Source organism: Bombyx mandarina, chromosome 12 (genome assembly GCF_030267445.1).
Source record: "Bombyx mandarina strain Sakado chromosome 12, ASM3026744v2".
NCBI lineage: Eukaryota > Metazoa > Arthropoda > Insecta > Lepidoptera > Bombycidae > Bombyx > Bombyx mandarina.
Window position 1 is genome coordinate 14,319,703 of NC_143219.1, and position 20,189 is coordinate 14,339,891.

Below are 20,189 nucleotides of genomic sequence, written 5' to 3' on the forward strand. Positions count from 1 at the left end.
GTTCCGTTTAGCTTTGATTCAAAATTATTATCGTTTTAATAACAAGTCCAATAAAGGCAAAGTTTCTATTCGAAGCGTATTTGAGTTTCACCAAAGGTCTTTTGAACAATCATTAAATTCTAAGTATAATATTGATTCTCCAGAACATTAATGCTTCTCGAGGAATAGTTCGTTGAGTTTGATATGAAATCAACAGTGATACTAACTTTGAAACGACTTCAAGATAAATGAGCAATGCGTAAAAATTATTTGTAACGTTACACGAAATGGCGACTTTCAACAATCAAGAGACGCAGTCCAGTCCTGCGAAGGAGATTCCCAGGTGAGTTGGCATATAATATTTTTCTTGCACCGGTAGCAAATTAGTGCCGTAATTACAAATGCATTAAATAAAAATTCACAGAAACAATATACTTAAAAGGCGTTTTTATAATTTTATCTAATCTTCATACGAGATGGTCTTACATATTTTTATTTTCCTACTCGATGGACTCCAAATGCTACTAAAAGCACTCTAAGTATGACCTTTGGGTATCTTCTGAACTTAATTCAAAGCTTATTTGAAATTCTCTCTCAAAATGTTTCCAATATCAACTATACAAAAGCTATCCCAAGACAATTGAGTACAGAAGCCTTCATTTTGTCAATAACAATAGCTAAAAGCAAGATATTCTCTATTCCTACGAAATACAATATTAATTCTTCTAACAGGCGAATAAAATATTTAAATTCATTTGCTACTCATGTCACGACAAAATAAGTTCCTGATTATAATTACATGCACATCACCTTCTGACTTTAGTGGAAGCGAGATTCTTTGTCACCAATATCATATTAGCAACCTCATCATATCAATCATATTATTGTCACATTACGAAAAAGCAGTTTTATTTTTTAATCTTTATCAATACTAATATTTCGATATATGTACTAAGCAACGTGTTTGCTAGTTGAAGTTGATATTTCTTTGATTTTTAGCTATGAAACTACTTGGACAGTTTCTTTGTGTGTAGATAATTTTGATTATATAATTTCCAAAGGAAAATATTGGAAAATGGTCGTATTATTAAGTCGAAATACCTATTTACTTAGGAAAATAAGTTAATTCAACAGGTCGTACGATAGGGCAATGAAAAAAAATTTCGATTCTATTATAGAAATTGAAGATGAAAACCCAAAATCAAACAAACTGATAGATCTAAAAATTTTGTTAGTAATTTCTAAGTGCAAGGAAACGAAAATCCCCATAAAGGTTTTATTAAAAAAAAAAATTATGGTAAAAGTTATTTAACTCATAACATAACACTTCTTATCATTATTGTTTAGCTCATGTCAATCGGAGTGTTATCTTGCGTTAGATGACACAAACACTTCTTGTATTGATAAATCTGTAACTTTCTATTGACTACTTCCACTAATTTGTCAAGTGTCAATCTGTCAAGTGATTGTCTGTATTGTGTGAAGTGAAAAGATTGTGTGAAGTGATTGTAATCCTTGTCTATTATTTTAATGTTATTCTATATATTCAACAATATAGCACATTTACATCGCTTTGTAATTGTAAAATTAACCACTTTGTTACGTATTACGGTGTTTTGTTACTATTGTGTTATCCCTCAAATTGTCAAATTTAGCGGGTAATAGGTAGCAAAACAATTAGCTTATGGATTTGTTTGTTAATTAAAAAAAACTCGTGAATATACCTCCTCTACCCAACAACTTATTTTAAAGCCATTTACGTTCTTGTATATAATTTGATAACACTGCAATAAAGACATGACGACTGTTGTTAATGATCAATTATAAATTTTCTGTTCGTCAATATCTTTAAAATATTCTTAAATCAATTGTGGTGAGGGGCTCCGTATAGAGTCCCAGTTGCTTTTTAATGATGAAAATAAAAGTATTGTATGTCTTCTATAGCATTTAATGTGTGAAATCCGAAACACCATAATAAACATAGGTATTAGACCTAATCCTTACTGCGCAAGAGTGTAGGATTAAAATCACTGAATACATAAACTTTAATGAAATTATAATAGTATTTTTTATCTGTCGTTCAAGGTATTTTTTTTTTTTTTAAAGGGATTTTGTGACCTGGTAACTAAGACCTTTAGGTCAAGTCTTATTTTAATTTTAATGATAACTTTTTTATATGAAAAATGATATTATGAAATGAAATGAAGTTAATTATTATGTAACATGGCATGAAATGAAATGTAATGAGATGAGATGATACGGAATGAAGTATAATCTCAGTAAAATGGTGGTCATTTACTGAGACTTTTTCAATGGACTTTTAGCAGGATCCCGAGAAGTTACGTTCAGCGGCTTTGTTCCATTTTCCCACATTTGTGCACTCTCACAGATATTAAACCGTTAATAAACCACCGTTATTACACATTTGAACCTAAAGAAACTCTCTAATTAGACAAAATAAAATAAATAAAAAAGTCCATTTCTTACTGCATAGTGCATATTGCCACAAACTATGTATCTCTCTACCAACATGTCGTGCATCATAAAAAGGTGCGTTCTTAAGCGCTACAGTAAATAAAATTATTATTTTTCAATTGCTACTTAATCCTAAAATGTTAAGTCACACTTCGAAATCACTGTGATCACACCAATATGCATCATATCAAACAACCGCTAACAAATGTTACCAGTTCACACTCAGACAGCGCTGTTCCAAACAAAAACTACTATTACATATTAAAAGAGCCGCTTCACGGAACCGATGCGTTAAATTCTGTACAAAAATAAACGCAACGATTGAAATACAAAACATACAGGGTCGAATAAATAATAAACTTCAGCTTTCGACGTGTGGACGGAATGTCTGTGATCTCTTCGTGCAGTCATTGTATTGATTTTTACATCCGGCGAGACGAAAACGGATAAATCTCGCTATGATTCATTTAAAATTCAAATTAAAATTAATTTTACGGAAATAATATAATGGCAGTAAAAAACACGAAACCGTAAAAATGCATTTAATTTTTTTTTGTTTAATGGTAAATTAAAAGTAAATGTATAGATTTTTTTTATAAAAACAGACGGTAGTTACAATAATATTCAAATATCGACATAGCAGTGAAGAACCACGAATACTGTAAATTTTTCGAAACGACGGAAATATAATAATATAATTGACGGAAATATAATAATAATAAAAAATGCGAGATTAAATCGTAAAAATAGTTTTAATTATATCTACGATTATCGAGAACCGAAGTTAATAATAAATTCAAAACTTTAATAAATTTTCTTCATTACTTATTTATAAGCTGTTGAATAGCTTCATTCGTAATACTTTAAGAGGCAATTGATTAATGTTGCCTCTGTAGCATTTAATTTCTAATTTTGGATTGGCAATAGAAATACAGATATTATAATTATAATTAGTGGTCCCGCAGTAGTCGAAATTCTAATATAATGTATTAAAATTATAACGTTGGACATTATTATGGTTCTATTGTCAAAGACTATTTATTATACATACTTCTAAATTCAGATATTTCGCCAAGACTACACTATAGACAAATAATTTAAAGACAAACAATATTAATCTATTCTCAATCTTTGAGCAATGACAGAACTTTGACAATAAACAAAAGAGCATTTATGTGTGTGTCAAATACACGGTAGTGTGTGTAATGTTATTTATTTATTGATTTAAAGTATTTTTAATGCATAATTAAAAAAATATTAGCATTATGCACTCCTTCTTTATATTATCTATAAGTGTGGGAAATTTGGGACTCCTCCGTAAGCGCAATTTGCATAAAAAGGGGTACAAAGTTTTTGCTTCACGTATTAATTCACGTAAGCTTCGCGATTTCGTCAGATTAAAAAACAGTAAATTATAAAATGAGATTTACATAAATAGAGTAAATTATGAAAAACGTAAGTATAATATTAGAAACTAAAATAGAGAATCAGACATTGTGAAGCGGACGTGTGATTAAATCGTCGACTTCCATATCGTTTGATCTATATCTATACTTAATATTATAAAGAGGAAATATTTGTTTGTTTGTTTGTTTCGAATAGGCTCCGAAACTACTGGACCGATTTGAAAAATTCTTTTTCCATTAGAAGCCGACATTGTCCCTGATGAACATAGGCTACTTTTAAAAAAAAAATTATTTTATTTTTTTGGTTTCATGTGTGTTTTAATGTTTCCGAAGCGAAGCGAGGGCGGGTCGCTAGTACTAAATATAGTTATTCCATCTCTAAAACGATTTCTTTTTTTATAACTCACGTCCCGAGCTCTTCTATATCTAGAGGAATATAGACGTAAAAGAGATTGTTATTAGCAATAAGACCACAAAATCTACTGTTATGTTGGTTTATATTTTACGTGGTAATATACTGGGTGTCCCAAAAAATAGTGTCAAGCCGAAGTTCAGAGGTAGAGCATCACTAGGGCTATCCGAATCATTCCCATGTATGTTTTGCGGTTGTTGATAGTTTTTGACTTGTTTTTTTTTATTTCCATGATAAGTCACTTTTTGGTCACTGTGGCGCGAATAGTTAAGGTACATGCCAGTTTTTTTTTCTTCATTATTAGTTGAATACTAGGCCTAACTAGTTCCAAAGTATTTACATCCATAACACTAATGTAACCCATTTAAAAAAAGATTGAAACTAAAAATGTTATAAAGCCTGTATTCTTTCTAAACTTTGAAGCCCGTTTAAAAAATTAAGTTACATAAATCTCGTCCAAGTCACGGCCCACCTGGTATTAAGTGGTAACCGAAGCCCATAGACATTTGCTACGTAATTACCACCTACCTCGAGACATGAGTTGTAAGGTCTCAGTTATTACAGTACACCAGCTGCCCCAGCCTTCAAGCCAAAACCCATTACTGCTTCACGACAGAAATAGGCAGAGTCGTGGCACCTACCCGTGCGGAGTCACAAGACGTCCTACCACCAGTAAATGACTTTGGTGTATAGTAACGTAAACTATACTCTTGATATTCTAATAGTAAAAACAGCTAAATTGACGGAGAACTCATATTCGACCGATACAGGTAGGTACAAAAAATGCATGATTTTACACAGAAAATCGACGGTCCACTTTTGTTTTTTCGCCTCGAACCAATTCGGACTTCAATTGAAATTTTACATGCATTGTTGAATTTGTAAATGATATCCTCAGAAGGTATGGATTGATTTTGTATTTCGTATGTTTTGGATTTCGTATCAACGGTTTTGGAATGAAGAGTAATCCCATGTTTTTTTAACGAAAGAAAGAAATCATTTATTCACCAAGCATATGTAGTGAAAATGAGTTATTACATAAGTTAAAAGCAGCGTGTATGCTTTGTCATTAATTGACATGCGAATTTTAGTGCCGTGCAGGATATTATAATATTATACCAGTGGTCCCCCGGTTGTCGAAATTCGACTATAATTAATTGAAATTATAAGTTTGTACACTATTATGATTCTATCAAAGACTATTATCCTTCTATAATCAAAGATTTCGTCAAGACTACATACGCTTTGGGAAAATAATAATAAAGACAAACAATATTTAATCTATTCTCAATTTGACCACAGACTATAGGTATAATCAATAAGAAAAGTTTGACATCATGCAAATAGTATGCATACGTGTGTGTCAAATACATGGTAGTGTGTGTTTAATTATTTTATTATCGTTTACAAATCGTCCAATTACCGGTAACTATTGCCCTAAGGAAATAAATAATGAACTTGAGAATTAATATATGATGTTCGAAAATATAATGAATTTAATATTAGTCTTCTTCCTCCTAGCGATCTGCCGGTCTGCTTTCCTACTTAAACTCCACTTTGCCCGGTCTTGAGCATCATTCTCCTTCATATCCGCCTACACCACATCCAACCAGCGTTTTTTGGTCCTACCGCGGGATCTTAGACCTGGTACATAAAGGCTGAGGCATCTGTTTCCGAGGTGGGTGGCGCTGCGTGTCTGGTTGTAGTGTTGACCGCGGGAATCCCCCTACTCTGACCGGGTTCTGACGTCGGACGGAGATCGGACGTCGGGTGTGAGAGTACAGGGGAGTCGTTTAGTAGGTGGGCCCTAAAATTCCTTGGGCCCGCGGTCTGCTCCCAACACCTTGCTGATCGTCAAGTCCCACATACCCCGCGCGCCCCCTAGGCGCGGGGACCTCGTAGGAGGTTAAGCCCCGGCCCGGAAAAAAAAACTGTTTCCGAGGTATCGATGATTTTATTTTAGTACTAAGCATTAATATACATCGTCATCTTCATTAGACAGTTATTAAGCATAGTTATAGCCTTTTTTGTAATTTCATATTTTTAAAAACCACAGCGGCTAATCTTTTCTTATTGCGAATGATTAGCACTATTTAGGTACCGCCTAGTGAGAACTAGTACACTTTCAGCCTCAAAGTTTTTATAAGCACGAAAAAAAAGCGTCGGTGTAAAATATTGAAATACTTAAGAATATAGTCACATAAAATCCTGAATTACTTTATAAAATAGGAAAATAAATATCGCTCAACGATAACGCAGCGGCTGCGCTTCGGTACTCTGTATAACAAAACGTATTATGCGACCATTCCCCCGGGTACCCTGTCTGCTTGAACTTCCAACGGAAGATTGTCTTTTTCATATTGCTTCCTTTTAAATTATATCCAGAGCTCGAAGTAGTTATCATTTGGGATGTTTAAATTTTTAAAATAATCTTAGTTAAAATAGTTTTGTAGCTTATTCAATGCGACTCAAGTGGAGTCATTTCTCTTCTCTTCTATCATATGTGTGTGTAAGTTGTTTATGGCACTAAAACATTAATTGATACGACGTATCGGGTGTGACGTCTATCTATACTTCTATACTAATATTATAAAGAGGAAAGATTTGTTTGTTTGTTTGTTTCGAATAGGCTCCGAAACTACTGGACCGATTTGAAAAATTATTTTTCCATCAGAAGCCGACATTGTCCCTGATGAACATAGGCTACTTTTTTAATTTTTTTTTAATTATTTTTTTTTGGTTTCATGTGTGTTTTATTGTTTCCGAAGCGAAGCGAGGGCGGGTCGCTAGTGTATCATAAACTAAACAAAATAAAAAAGGCCTTATGTGTTTTTTCTTGAGTCTTGAAGTCACAAATTCTCGCGTGAGTGACGTGTCTTTCCACTGAGTCACCTTGTTCTATTGGCACTTATGGCAATGTCTTACCAAATATGGCTGCCCATCCATAACTGTGGATTATAATGCATTAATTATGACATATGTAGATAATTCATAGTTGTGTTGGTCTCTGAACGACTTGACGATATCACGAATTAATCCGCCTATGACCTCCCAAGCTGTAAAGTTTTTGAAAGGTCGCAAAATAATATTTTACAATGACAATAAAAAAGCGTGATTAAACCTTAAGTTTTTTTTTATTGCTTTGATGGGTGGACGAGCTTACAGCCCACCTGGTATTAAGTGGTTATTGAAGCCCATAGACATTTACAACGTAAATGCGCGACACGTCTTAAGATATGAATTCTAAGGTCTCAGTATAGTTCGGAACGGCTGCCCCACCCTTCAAACCGAAACGCATTACTGCTTCACGGCAGAAATAGGCAGGGTGGTGGTACCTATCAGTGCGGACTCACAAGAGGTCCTACCACCAGTAACCAGAGTGGTTTCTATTAACGAAACGCGAAAACTGAAGAAAATATAAAAATATTCACAATGTATTATAAAACATTTTTAACTGTTAAGATTATAACACCAAAACTATTGTGGTGTTTAAGAACGCATATTTTTATGATGCGTAAGTCGGAACGCACGAGAGGTGGGAAAAAGAATATAGTCTGTGACACGGGACCTTTTTACCGCCAAAAAAGTAAAACGTAAAAAATAATTTATAATGCGTTTAATAACTAATATATAGGTAATATAATAACATAGAATTGTTTATGCCGCTACAACAATAAAATTTCTATTGTTTCAACTGTGGTGTTAATTAAATAAAACACGACTATACGGCGAAATAAAGAAGGGACTCTATATGAGCTCCCTCATTATGATTGAAAGCTACCAACAAGATAAGTTCATAGAATAATAGAAAACAAAACATTGAATGTAAAATCACACGATGCCTTCAGCATTCCGTATTCATATTTTACGAAATTAACATTGAAAATCGTTTGTCCTATATCAGTATTATCTAAATTTGAATAACCCTAAAATGTAACTATCAAAATATTAATTTAAAAACCGGTATAGCATTGGACTACAGCAGTATTGCGGTCTGGATCGACTCAGTTATAAATTCTGCCCTCAATAATGCAATCTGGACGTGCCGCGCCCGCGTAGACCCGGATGCGAATACTAAATGCGGATATTGTGGTCCAGCGGACCGAACGAGACGGTCTAAACGAAAATATCCCTTCTTAGACGCTGCAAGGACAATGCTTTAATCACACGAACGCAAACGCGTGGTACGATTCTTGAGTTTTATCGTTAGCGGCTGCTGGTTTTTAATGTGCAATCTATGATGTTGCCAGGTAACAGATTGTTTAATGTGGTGTGATTTTGATTTATTACAACATAGATTTTTGAAGTGAAACTTCTTTAGAATCGTTGTGATTTCAAACTCGATGAAACGAAAAAAGAAGTCCATAGAGATACAAACACATAAATGTATAGGATTCAGCCGGTGAGAGAATGAGATAGAACACATTAGACGTTCTCGGTCTCCTCTTGACTCTTCGTAGCATCCCCACTATCGTCTACTAAACATTGTCCATATGTATGCTACTGTGCATTGGGATAGTTAGTATATCTATATCTTATTTATAAGATTCACTTCTACCGTGTGTGACTTGCACACACACAAACTTTTTTTAAGGCCTTTGTTTAACTAGTTAAACAAGTGTCATTGACAACGCGTTTTCGTTACGTTACGATTTCTATTCGCCCCTTTTTTGGCCCAAGACCAAAATTAGTCAACCGTTACCGCAATCCACTTTATGGAGTTCCGTGCTACTAATAATATACAGATCAATTGCGTTTCAATCGCTTTTGAGTGGCAAGCACTTGGCAGGAGAAGACCTGGTCGCTCTGTACATACGGTAGGTAGCGGTAGGCAGCGGCTTGGAACGGTAGGCAGTGGCTTGCAACGGTAGGCAGCGGCTTGACTCTGCCCCTGGCATAGCTGAAGTCCATGGGCGACGGTAACCACTCACCATCAGGTGGGCCGTATGCTCGTCTACCTACAAGGGCAACAACAACAAAAAAAAGTTGGTGACGCACTGTGGAGAGTGAGATGATAACTACCGACGTGATCTGCCGATGTCAAGGAGCAATCGCAAGACAGGGTCAAGTGGAGACAACTTGTGAGGATCCTATGTACCAGTGGGCTACCCTAGGACAACAACGACAATAATATACAGAAGTTTGACGCGTGCGGCCCCGATCACTCTGTCGTCGGTTACTGCGTCAAGCTACAATCACTTAGTATATAGCTATTATTATTGGGACCTGGTGGCGAACCTTACGAGGCCTACGAGATGCACATGTACAGGTTGACCGAAGATGTTAAAGGGCCATGCTTTAAGCCACTCCCCTGTCCTCTCACCCGACGCGTCGTACCCGCCTGACGCTTGATTCTGCAAGATGGTGGACTCGCAAAAGTCAAACATCGTCTTCCATTTGAAGGCAGCCCTGGCAAAACTTTTTTTTATTTATTGCTTAGTTGAGTGGACGAGCTCACAGCCCACCTGGTGTTAAGTGGTTATTGGAGCCCATAGACATCTACGACTTAAATGCGCCACCCACCTTGAGACATCAGTTCTAAGGTCTCAGTATAGTTAGAACGGCTGCCCCGCCCTTCAATCCGAAACGCATTGCTGCTTCACGGCAGAAATAGGCAGGGCGGTGGTACCTACCCGCGCGGACTCACAAGAGGTCCTACCACCAGTAATTACGCAACTTATAATTTTGCGGGTTTGATTTTTATTACACGATGCTATTCCTTCACCGTGGAAGTCAATCGTGAACATTTGAACGTGTGTATGCTTAAACGAACACGCTCTACGATTCTCACACATCCAAACTTTTAAACCACTCCACGCAATCAGCGGTTTCATAAAATTGACAAATTATATCATAGCCGGCACGCGGTGCCAATTTAATCAGATTTAAAACCAGGGTAATTAACAGATAATAGTCGAGCTCGGTCCGTTGTATGCCGCTAATAATACGAATGTTATTTATTGTGTCCGTATATATTTTCGTTACTATTGTTACGTGCTGGGGTTCGGGATAAATAAAATTTCACCAAAGTACAACTTAAAAACTGTATTCAACACTTAAAACACTTAAACACGTCACAAACACTTTAAAACACTCAACAAGCACTTTAAAACACTCAACAAACACTTTAAAACTTTCAATTCGCTTGTTCAGCTTCGCTTCAGGTGATCCGTTCGCTGTTTCGCTTCGAGTAGTTCCGATTACTGACTGACTGCCTGCCATCTCTGCAACGCTTTTATAGTCGAGACGAAATCCCTAAAATCGACGAGAATATTCCACACATCTCTAGTAGTAGTTTCCGCTATCTGTCAATAGATGGCGTTGTACTTTTCGAGCGTACTAGGTGCTTCTAGATCCTTAGATATTCGTTCGACTATTCGGCTATAGATGGCGTTACTTTTACCGGCGTAATACTATGTTTATTACATACTCATCGGTCATAGGTACTCAGCGCACACCCTCCTACGAATCCTTATTAATTTAACCTACTTCTAAAAATACATATATTAAACTAAGTTGTGGCGAATTTTCAAAGTTCGTACAAGCCCGAAATTTATTATTCCTTCATCTGGAATTCACAATAAAACTCTTCGATAAAAAATTCAAGAAGATAACACAAATACACGTGTGTCCCGTAAGACGAGAAGGATTTTTCCTCAAAGTCCCGAAAATTTTCATATATTTGACACGCACGCCTCAAGTCGCGGACTGAATGAGAATTAGCTGGAAATTTCGCATTTCGAAAACGCTGAAGGGTTTACGTAGTCAACCTGCATTATGTCTGAATTTGACAGGCTACGGAACATCGGGTTTCATTACAATATTCACAAGTTAACGCCGAATTTCAGACGGGTAAGCATGTGGCTTTTGAAATTCGCAAATCATAAGAATATATAAATTTATCACTCGCCTGTTTTTGCCTACTACTGTTATGCTGGTAGCCTCGAGAGGCTATATCAGCTTCACCGTACGTGTAGGCGAACTCACAAAGTTCAACCTGGCGAATTTGCCTACACTAGCCCTAGCAAGGGCAGTGCTTCTCTCAATTTACCACCGGATCGGAATCGCGACCCATTGAGAAGATCCGGCGAGAAACTCAGTGGTCTATATTTTCGTCGCAAAGCAATAAAGACTTTTAACTTGAAGAATGAGACAGCCGATCGTTATTTCATTAAACTATGGCTGCCGAAATATAGTTGTGCAGGATCAAGATAGCCTTTTTTCCCTTACACTTTCACCTCGTGTATTAGGGTGTTAATGCTGAAGTTAAACAAATAATTTCACCCGATTCAGACCTGATGAAACATTAATACAAATGAAAAACTTTAAAAGTGCATTAAATCAAATAACATGAAAGTTTTCTCATCTGAAACTCGGATAGTGTTATTCATCGGACGATAATCGACTATAACTCACATCGTTGCACTTCGCTTTGTTCGCGCTGTTGCGAATCGGGGCTGGCCAACATTTTAAAACGCGGTATACTTTGCAGCATATAGTTATCCATATCCCATTTTTATTACTAAATTAATCTAACTAAATTCTCACTTCTATTATTATTATTTTTTTATTGCTTAGATATGTGGACGAGCTCACAGACCACCTGGTTTTACTGGAGCCCATAGACATCTACAACGCAAACACGCCACCCACCTTGAGATATAAGTTCTAAGGTCTCAGTATATTCGTAGTTACAACGGCTGCCCCACCCTTCAAACCGAAACGCATTACTGCTACACGGCAGAAATAGGCGGGGTTTTTTTTTTTTTTTTTATTGCCTTTGTAGGCAGACGGGCATACGGCCCACCTGATGGTGAGTGGTTACCGTCGCCCATGGACTTCAGCAATGCCAGGGGCAGAGCCAAGCCGCTGCCTACCGCTTAATACTCTCCACAAGCCTCGTTTGAAGAAGGACATGTCATAGCGCTCGGGAAACACCGTGGAGGGGAGCTCATTCCATAGCCGGATGGTACGTGGCAAAAAAGATCTCTGGAAACGCGCTGTGGATGATCGCAGTGGCTCCAGGTAGTATGGATGAACTCTACTCCGGTGGCGGGCGGTGCGATGGTAAAAACGAGATGCTGGTATCATCTCGAACAATTCCTCAGAGCACTCCCCATGGAACATACGGTACAAAATACAGAGGGAACCGAAGTCCCTCCGCAGACCCAGAGGCTCCAAACGATCCGAGAGAATGGGATTATCGACAATCCGAGCGGCCCTCCTCTGTATGGAGTCAAATGGAAGAAGCTGGTATTTGGGAGCCCCAGCCCAGAGATGGGAGCAGTACTCCATGCGAGGCCGGACTTGTGCTTTGTAAAGCAAAAGTCTTTGTCCAGGCGTGAAGTACCGCTTCGCTCTGTTGAGGACTCCCAGCATTTTGGACGCCAACTTGGCTTTGCCTTCCAAATGACTCCGAAACTGGACATCGCTCGAAATGTCGACCCCAAGTATCCCGATACTCTCGGAAGGTTGCAGGGATACTCCTTGGAATTGCGGCGCCATGACAAAGGGGTCCTTCTTCGCAGTGAACGCGCAAACTTGTGTCTTTATCGGGTTGAATTGAACCAAGTTCAATTCACCCCATTCGGAGACTCGCCCCAGAGAGTTCTCCACTTCAGACACAAGTTTTGATCGTCTCTCTTGCACCACGCTCCGAGAGAGACTCTGATGGCCGATATATCGCGCATCCCCCGTGCTGTCATCCGCATAGCAATGCATGCCATCAATAGACAGCATGTCATTGATATACAGGATGAAAAGCGTGGGGGAGAGCACCGAGCCTTGTGGAACGCCAGCGTTAATGGTCATGGTATCAGAACAGTCACCGTCTACAACGACCGTGATGCTCCGCCCATCCAAAAAGCTAGCGATCCACTTGCAGAGACCCTCGGGGATTCCGTAAGATGGTAACTTCGATAGAAGTGCCCTATGCCAGACCCTGTCGAAGGCCTTCGCGATATCAAGGCTCACAGCAAGAGCCTCGCCCTTGCTCTCCAAGGCTTCAGCCCACCTGTGAGTAAGGTATACAAGAAGATCGCCAGCTGAGCGACCGTGACGGAAACCGTACTGTCGGTCACTGATCAGCTGGCGATCCTCCAGATACTTCAGGAGTTGTATATTAATTATTCGCTCCATCACCTTGGAAAGCAAGGAAGTTATCGCGATAGGCCTATAGCTCGATGGGTCCGACCGGTCACCCTTCTTGGGGATAGGGTGGACGTGGGCAGTCTTCCATGAAGACGGAACCCTGTTAGTGCAATAAGAGAGGCGATACAAACGCGTTAGCGCAGGCGTCAGCTCAGGGGCGCACGTTTTCAGAACCACTGCAGGGATTCCGTCTGGCCCGCTCGACTTATGGACGTCCAGGAGTCGGAGTTCCCGCCTGACTGCACACTGTGTAAAGCAGATCTCCGGCAGGGAACTATCACACCGGAGGATGTTCGGTGGTGTGGCACCCCCGTCGTCCACAGTCGAGTTCGAGGCGAAGAGTTTGACCAGAAGGTCAGCCTTCTCTTTCGCACTATGGGCCAGACTGTCATCGGACTTGCGTAGTGGTGGGAGACTAGACCTGCAAAAGTTACCTTCTGCAGCTTTGGCGAGCGACCAAAAAGCACGGCTCCCAGAGGGATAGCTCTTCAGTCGCTCGCCAATTCTAGCAACGTGCTCCGATTTCGCCCTGGCAACAACCTTCTTGTAGGACCTGGAAGCGGCGTTATATTTCCGCCTTTCCCCTGAGATGTTAGGATCCCGACGTCTCCTGGCATTATCCCATGCCACGTATGCGGACCGCTTGAGGTGTGCAGCATCCCTGCTGGCATTATTATACCAGGGTCTGCTGCGACCCCCAACGGGCACTTCAGAGGAGGGAATAAACAATTCCATCCCCTGGAGCACCACGTCTTTAAGACGGTCCGCACAGACGTCAGGATCAGCAGAGGAAAAGCAAAACCGCCCCCATGGGTAGGATGCGTAAAATTCACGCAATCCATCCCAATCTGCTGACATATACCGCCAAACTCTTCGATACCCGGTCGTCGTTCGACGATCAGGACGAGAGAGTGGTACGGCAGCACGAATAAGGCAGTGATCAGACAATCCAAGCGGAGCGTCGACCACCACACTGTATCCGGCCGGATCTGTGGTCAGCAGAAGGTCCAACAAAGAAGGCTCGTGCCCCTCGATATCTGGGACACGGGTGGGCTGTGTCACCAGCTGGGAGAAGCCGTAGGCCAAGGCGAAATCGTAGGCAGTCCGACCCGGGAGGTCAGTGGTTCTGGACCCCAACCACTCTTGGTGGTGAGCGTTAAAGTCTCCAAGAACCACCACCTCCGCAGATGGGTACTGCTCAAGCACGCGGTTAGTCCCCTCTTGCACATGCTCAAACAGAGCTGAACCTGCATCACTGCTGTGGGACCTGTACAGGCACGCGTAGGTTCGGCTACGGCCCCCGTGATCTACGCGCAGCCACAAGAGGGACAGGTCCCGTTGTTCGAGGCCCCGAAGACGGCGACAACAGACATCAGCCCGGACGAATACGCACACCCCGGCTTTACGCAGGAAGTTGTGCTCCAATACGTAGCCGGGGTATTCAAGGTATGAGGTATCATCCGGAGCAGATATCTGCGTCTCCGTTAAAAAAAGCAGGGCAGGCTGCGCCGTCTCAAGGTGGTGGTGTACGGCGTCAAGGTTGCTATGTAGGCCCCTGACATTGCTGAAATCCACATTAAATGTGGAATGGGGAGCCGCCTGTAAAACCCTTTTCTTTTTTTTCGACTTCATTAATTAAGTTGTTATATTTCCGGAGAGTAGGATAAGGAGAGGTAGGATGTTAGAGGTGAGATCGAGGCAACACCTGAATGAAGCGCGGAACATAGTACGTGCTCGACCACGGGTTGCGTGAGAGACTGACGCAGGGCATGGAAGGGCCCCCAGTCCACTCTGCGTGCGATCGCCGGGATCCACTCCGGTCTCCGACTCCGGCACGACGACCGCACGACAGAATTTTACACCGGTTGGCGGGACAGCTTCCCGGGGCGGAGTTTAGTAGAGACACCCGGGTTCAGGTCCCCTACTGACCGGCGGGCGGCAGCGGGTACCGTTTCACTGGGTCTCCCTATACCCCCGTCAAACAATCACGCCCCGTGAGTTCGCACGCACGTCTGCTCCGCAAGTTCCAGGCGTCACCAAGACTCACCCACAACAAGGAAGGGGAAAGGGAAGGGATAGAACTGGCTCTCCAACCCACACGCCGGAACACAGCTAGGCTATTTGGCGGCGGACTCTAGTTGGAGGGTGGTCGCCAGCCAGTCGGACTAAGTCCTACCACCGGTTATGTTTTCGGCTCCCGTTTAGCACCACCCAGGGGTCACTTGTAGGGAATCGCGGGTTAAACCTACGGAAGCGGGAAGCACCAACCCCCAAAAGGGTGGTGGTACCTAACCGTGCGGACGGTAATTACGAAAATTAAAATTTTTCGGGTTTGGTTTTTAATACAAGATGCTATTCCTTAACCGCGGAAGTCAATCGTGATAATTTCTTAAGTACGTTTTTCATTAGAAAAATTGGTACCCGCCAAATTTATCTACTATAGTGTCGAATATATTACTTTTTAAATTAGCTCTTATCTATAAAGGTGTAATGAAGAAATATTTACTCATACATGACCTTGTTTGAATTATAAAAACTATAATAAAAAACTTGATTTTATTTCTGGGTTAATCTTACTTTGGCCAACCAAAAAATAGTTTCTGGGCGCATACTTGAATTATACAAAATTCTAGGATAACTTACATACAGCGCGTTCAATAAAAACAATCTAACAACCACGAATAGTTTTAAATTTTAATTAAATTCCAAATACTGGTCGGTTTCGTACAAACATTTTCAATTTTATTGAGCTCCAGATATTTCAGCGCCGTTGGAATAACTAAAATATTTAATTGAAAATTTTTAAAAACTAGGATCGTGTTAGCTATTTTAGTTTTGAATACAGACAGTTAAGATAATCTGAAACTTAAATTTTTACTTAATTTTAATACCCAAAAAATAGTGCACGAAAAATAAAAACATATACCTACATGAAGCGTTGACAATCCCTACAGTAGTCGGGTAATGTAGTGATCAATTTTAAAATTCAGATTTATATCCACACGAGCGGTTAGATTTATGCTGATGGGGTGTGGAGTTTTATGGCATAAGTCGGGGCATTTTCGTCATATAATGGAAGGCTGAATCACTTTAATGCGTTAATCGTTTTTACGAAGATAATCTTGAATTATGTGTGAGAATTTTAGAGGAGCATCTAGAATATTTTTTCTGAGCTCTTCATTGTAAAGATAATTGAAATTTATCGTATACTAGCTGACCCGGCAGACTTCGTAGAGCCTCAATCGATAAATAAAAGACCTAAGCTTTTGTATAAAATAAACTTAAAACAAACAAAAGGGATCCGTCCGACGGGGGACACATCAAAGGAAAAACAAAATTATTATTTTTATTTGATTCCCAGTATTTTCATATTTATTTACCGTTTAAACCTTCTCTGGACTTCCACAAATAATTCAAGGCCAAAATTTGCCAAATCGGTCCAGTCGTTCTCGAGTTTTTGCGAGACTAACGAACAGAAATTCATTTTTATATATATAGATTGAGTAGGTATGATGATCTCTTGAAAGAGATTACGAATCTGCTGCATAGGGGCTGCACAGGACTGGTCATTACAGCGAACCTAGGGGACAGGTATATCCAGTGGTCAGTTGGAGTCTGTGGAGTTGCTATGATGACGGTGCGAACACAAATTATACCAGTACTTAAAAATAAAACTGTGAAACTAAAGCTTAATACAGATTTCAAACGAATTCTTAAATTTAGATTAGCATATTTCCGTAAGTATGTTTACCTAATATTACTTTTCGATTCAGTATCTTATACGTTCTAACTGGTGGTAGGACCTCTTGTGAGTCCGCGCGAGTAGGCTCCACCACCCTGCCTATTTCTGCCGTGAAGCAGTAATGCTTTTCGGTTTGAAGGATCGGGCAGCCGTTCTAACTATACTTGAAACCTTAAAACTTATATCTCAAGGTGGTGGCGCATTTACGTTGTAGATTTCTATGGGCTCCAGTAATCACTTAACACCAGGGGGGCTGTGAGCTCGTCCACCCATCTAAGCAATAAATAAAAAAAAAGTTCGACGCGATGTTCTTTATTAGTTGAGTTATAGTTCTCTTTTACCTTTGACCAAACTCCAGATGGGTTCAGTTTTTGCCGCATAGAATATGGATATTTGAATTTTTTTCTCTTGAGAAGTCTTCTTTGCATCCAAATTATTTTGGACGAACAAAACAAACGCATTCTCTTAAGGTTCGTTCCATGTTAGAATCGCCGAAGCATAGTTCTATTGTTTACGAAGAACGCATATAAACTGGTTGTGTATTTAGGCCATCACCGCTCATTCCGGTCACGTTCCATCATTTGTTCCGATCTGTTGCTTTGGAAAGAGCACCTGACACGAAAATACGACATCCTTATCGCTCTTATTGTGACACCAACATGTGTGAGAAGTATAGATGTATGGCCATTAGTTTCGTTGAGGAATTTGTTTTTATATTGAATTTCCGTAGTAATAATGTTTGGTATGAATCCTCCGGGATGTCCTTTTGTGTGCGGTTTAGGGCTTTCTGCGAAATATATATCAAAGTGGAGATTTACTGATATCAACGAAGCAACGAAACCAATTGGATTTCGATGAAACACGTCTCAAAATAACGAAAAATAATGTGTAAACTTGAGAATTGTTTTGGTGAGTTTCCACAAAATTATCAAAACTAGTGGTCCCACGGTAGTCGAAATTCGACTATAAGTAATTAAAATTATAAGTTTGCACACTATTATGATTCTATCGTCAAAAACTATTATACTTCTATAATCACAGATTTCGTCAAGACTACGCTATAGACAAATATGAATAAAGCAAACAATATTTATTTAATCTATCCTCAATTTGACCACAGACGATAAGCAATAACAAATGTTTGACAATAAACAAATACTATGCATTGGTGCGTGTGTAACGGTAGGGTGTGTAATGTTTTTTTAATCATTTAATGTAGTTGTTAAGCATAATTTATCCGGGAGTGGACCGGTATTGCCTCCGTCGAACAGCTGTTCCGGCTGGCTGCAGATAAAAACGAATATAGAAAGCTAACGGCCAACCTTCAGGATTGAAGAGGCACTGGAAGAAGAAGAAGAAGCATAATTTAAAAAAATATCAACATTCTGCACTCCTTCTCTATATTCTCTTTAAGTGAGAGAAATTTTATACTCCTCCGTCCGCGCAATTTTCGTAAAAAGGGGTCCAAAGTTTTTGTTTCACATATTAATATAGATAGATATCGCAAGTCTTGTGAATACCATATTCATCATTTTAAGTAAATCGATAAAGTCCAAACCAAATTGGTGTACTACAGACAAATCTAAAATAACCACCCCTAGATTTACCATAAGAGCAAATACACATAGTACTTTTTATATTGAATTATTCCGATATTGTCGTATATAGCTAATAACTGTTCTTTGTTATTTTTTTTTTGAATAAATTAATAATAAATACGATTTCTACGCGAGGATACATCTACTAGAACAAGCTTCAATTGAAAGATCACAATACATTCATATACGTATATCTGTATCATATATCTGTATGCAGCTTGTGATTCAGAATTAAAAAATTATCTCCTTCTTCTTGTCGAAATATTATGAAGTACTCAACAATATGTAATCATCTTTATTCCTATAAATTATGTAAAACTATGCTCGTAGCAAATAAATACAAGCCAAATTTGCCTTTGGATTCCATTTCTGAAACACATTCTCGAAATTCGTGATCAGATGATATCGGGCTGAGGCAAACGTGATCCAATCTTGTAGCATGATTGATACATCACACTCCACCGGCGGACAGACGCGCGACAGAAGCTATTTTTCACTTGCACGTTTTGGCCGGCTTTTCCACTTGACATGGAATTTGGTTGAATTTCTTTCCTTTTTTTACCGTCGAAAATAACAGAACGTGTTTATTTCGAAGTGATTGAGTAAAACATCGGATAGGTTAAATCGGAAGCTCGAAAATAATCAATTTCCTCGCTTCTAAGTTAGTCTACATTTATCGTCTTCTCGCATTAAAACTGTATAATCTCAAAACTTACTAATTTTACAGGAGCGTATTTTAAAGGTTTAACATGTCATTGTGATCTTCTTAATCTTATCTTATACCTTTAAACGAGCAATTCTTGTATATTTTAATATATAATCTGAATCTCTGAAACGGCTCCAACGATTTTCATAAAATTTAGTATAAAGGGGATTTCGGAGGCGATAAATCGATCTAGCTACGATTTATTTTCAGAAAATCTTGTTTTATTCGTGTTTTCAATAATCAACTTTATCGATAATCAACTTTATGACTCTTCCCGACATCTATTGGTGAATAATAATACTATTTTTCTTAATTGAGAGCAACTAACTGCTTTATAGACACAACAAGATGGCGTTATAAATAAAATCATCATCTAGTTATATGAATTATCTTTGCAACATTCATTTTTTATATTTTACCAGTTACATTATCTGTCTGTTAAAGTAAGATAAAATTATGAATTAATTTTGTTAAGAGTAGTCAAAACATAGATAAACAGCTTAAAAAGAAAAACTAAAACTAAACTACGCTCTTTTGACAGTATTTAAGAGAAAAATACTGGTGATACCAAATGATGCCGCATATTAACTCAATTTTGAATACTTTAGGAAATTATACACTTTTAATGCGAAAAGACGATATGTAATACTAAAATATGCATTGGAAGAACGAAGACAGACAATGAAATCAGCCGCGGGGCGCTCGAAAACAATGAACGAAA

General features: G+C 39.0%; 1 protein-coding gene across 6 annotated transcripts in view; it reads left to right on the forward strand.

Annotated features, from left to right (window-relative positions):
* LOC114248788 (kinesin-like protein CG14535) overlaps window positions 1-20,189 on the forward strand; it is a 423,441-nt gene that overhangs the window by 270,382 nt on the left and 132,870 nt on the right. For 2 of the 6 annotated variants that reach the window (XM_089732107.1, XM_089732111.1), the window contains exon 2: window positions 144-322. The exons of 1 other annotated variant lie outside the window; for it this stretch is intronic. In XM_089732107.1, coding sequence (XP_089588233.1) covers window positions 267-322 — 56 coding nt within the window. In that variant the 5' untranslated portion in view covers window positions 144-266. Of the gene's footprint in view, window positions 1-11; window positions 323-20,189 lie in introns of all 6 variants that reach the window. 3 more of the 6 variants (XM_089732108.1, XM_089732109.1, XM_089732110.1) reach the window with 3 other exon arrangements.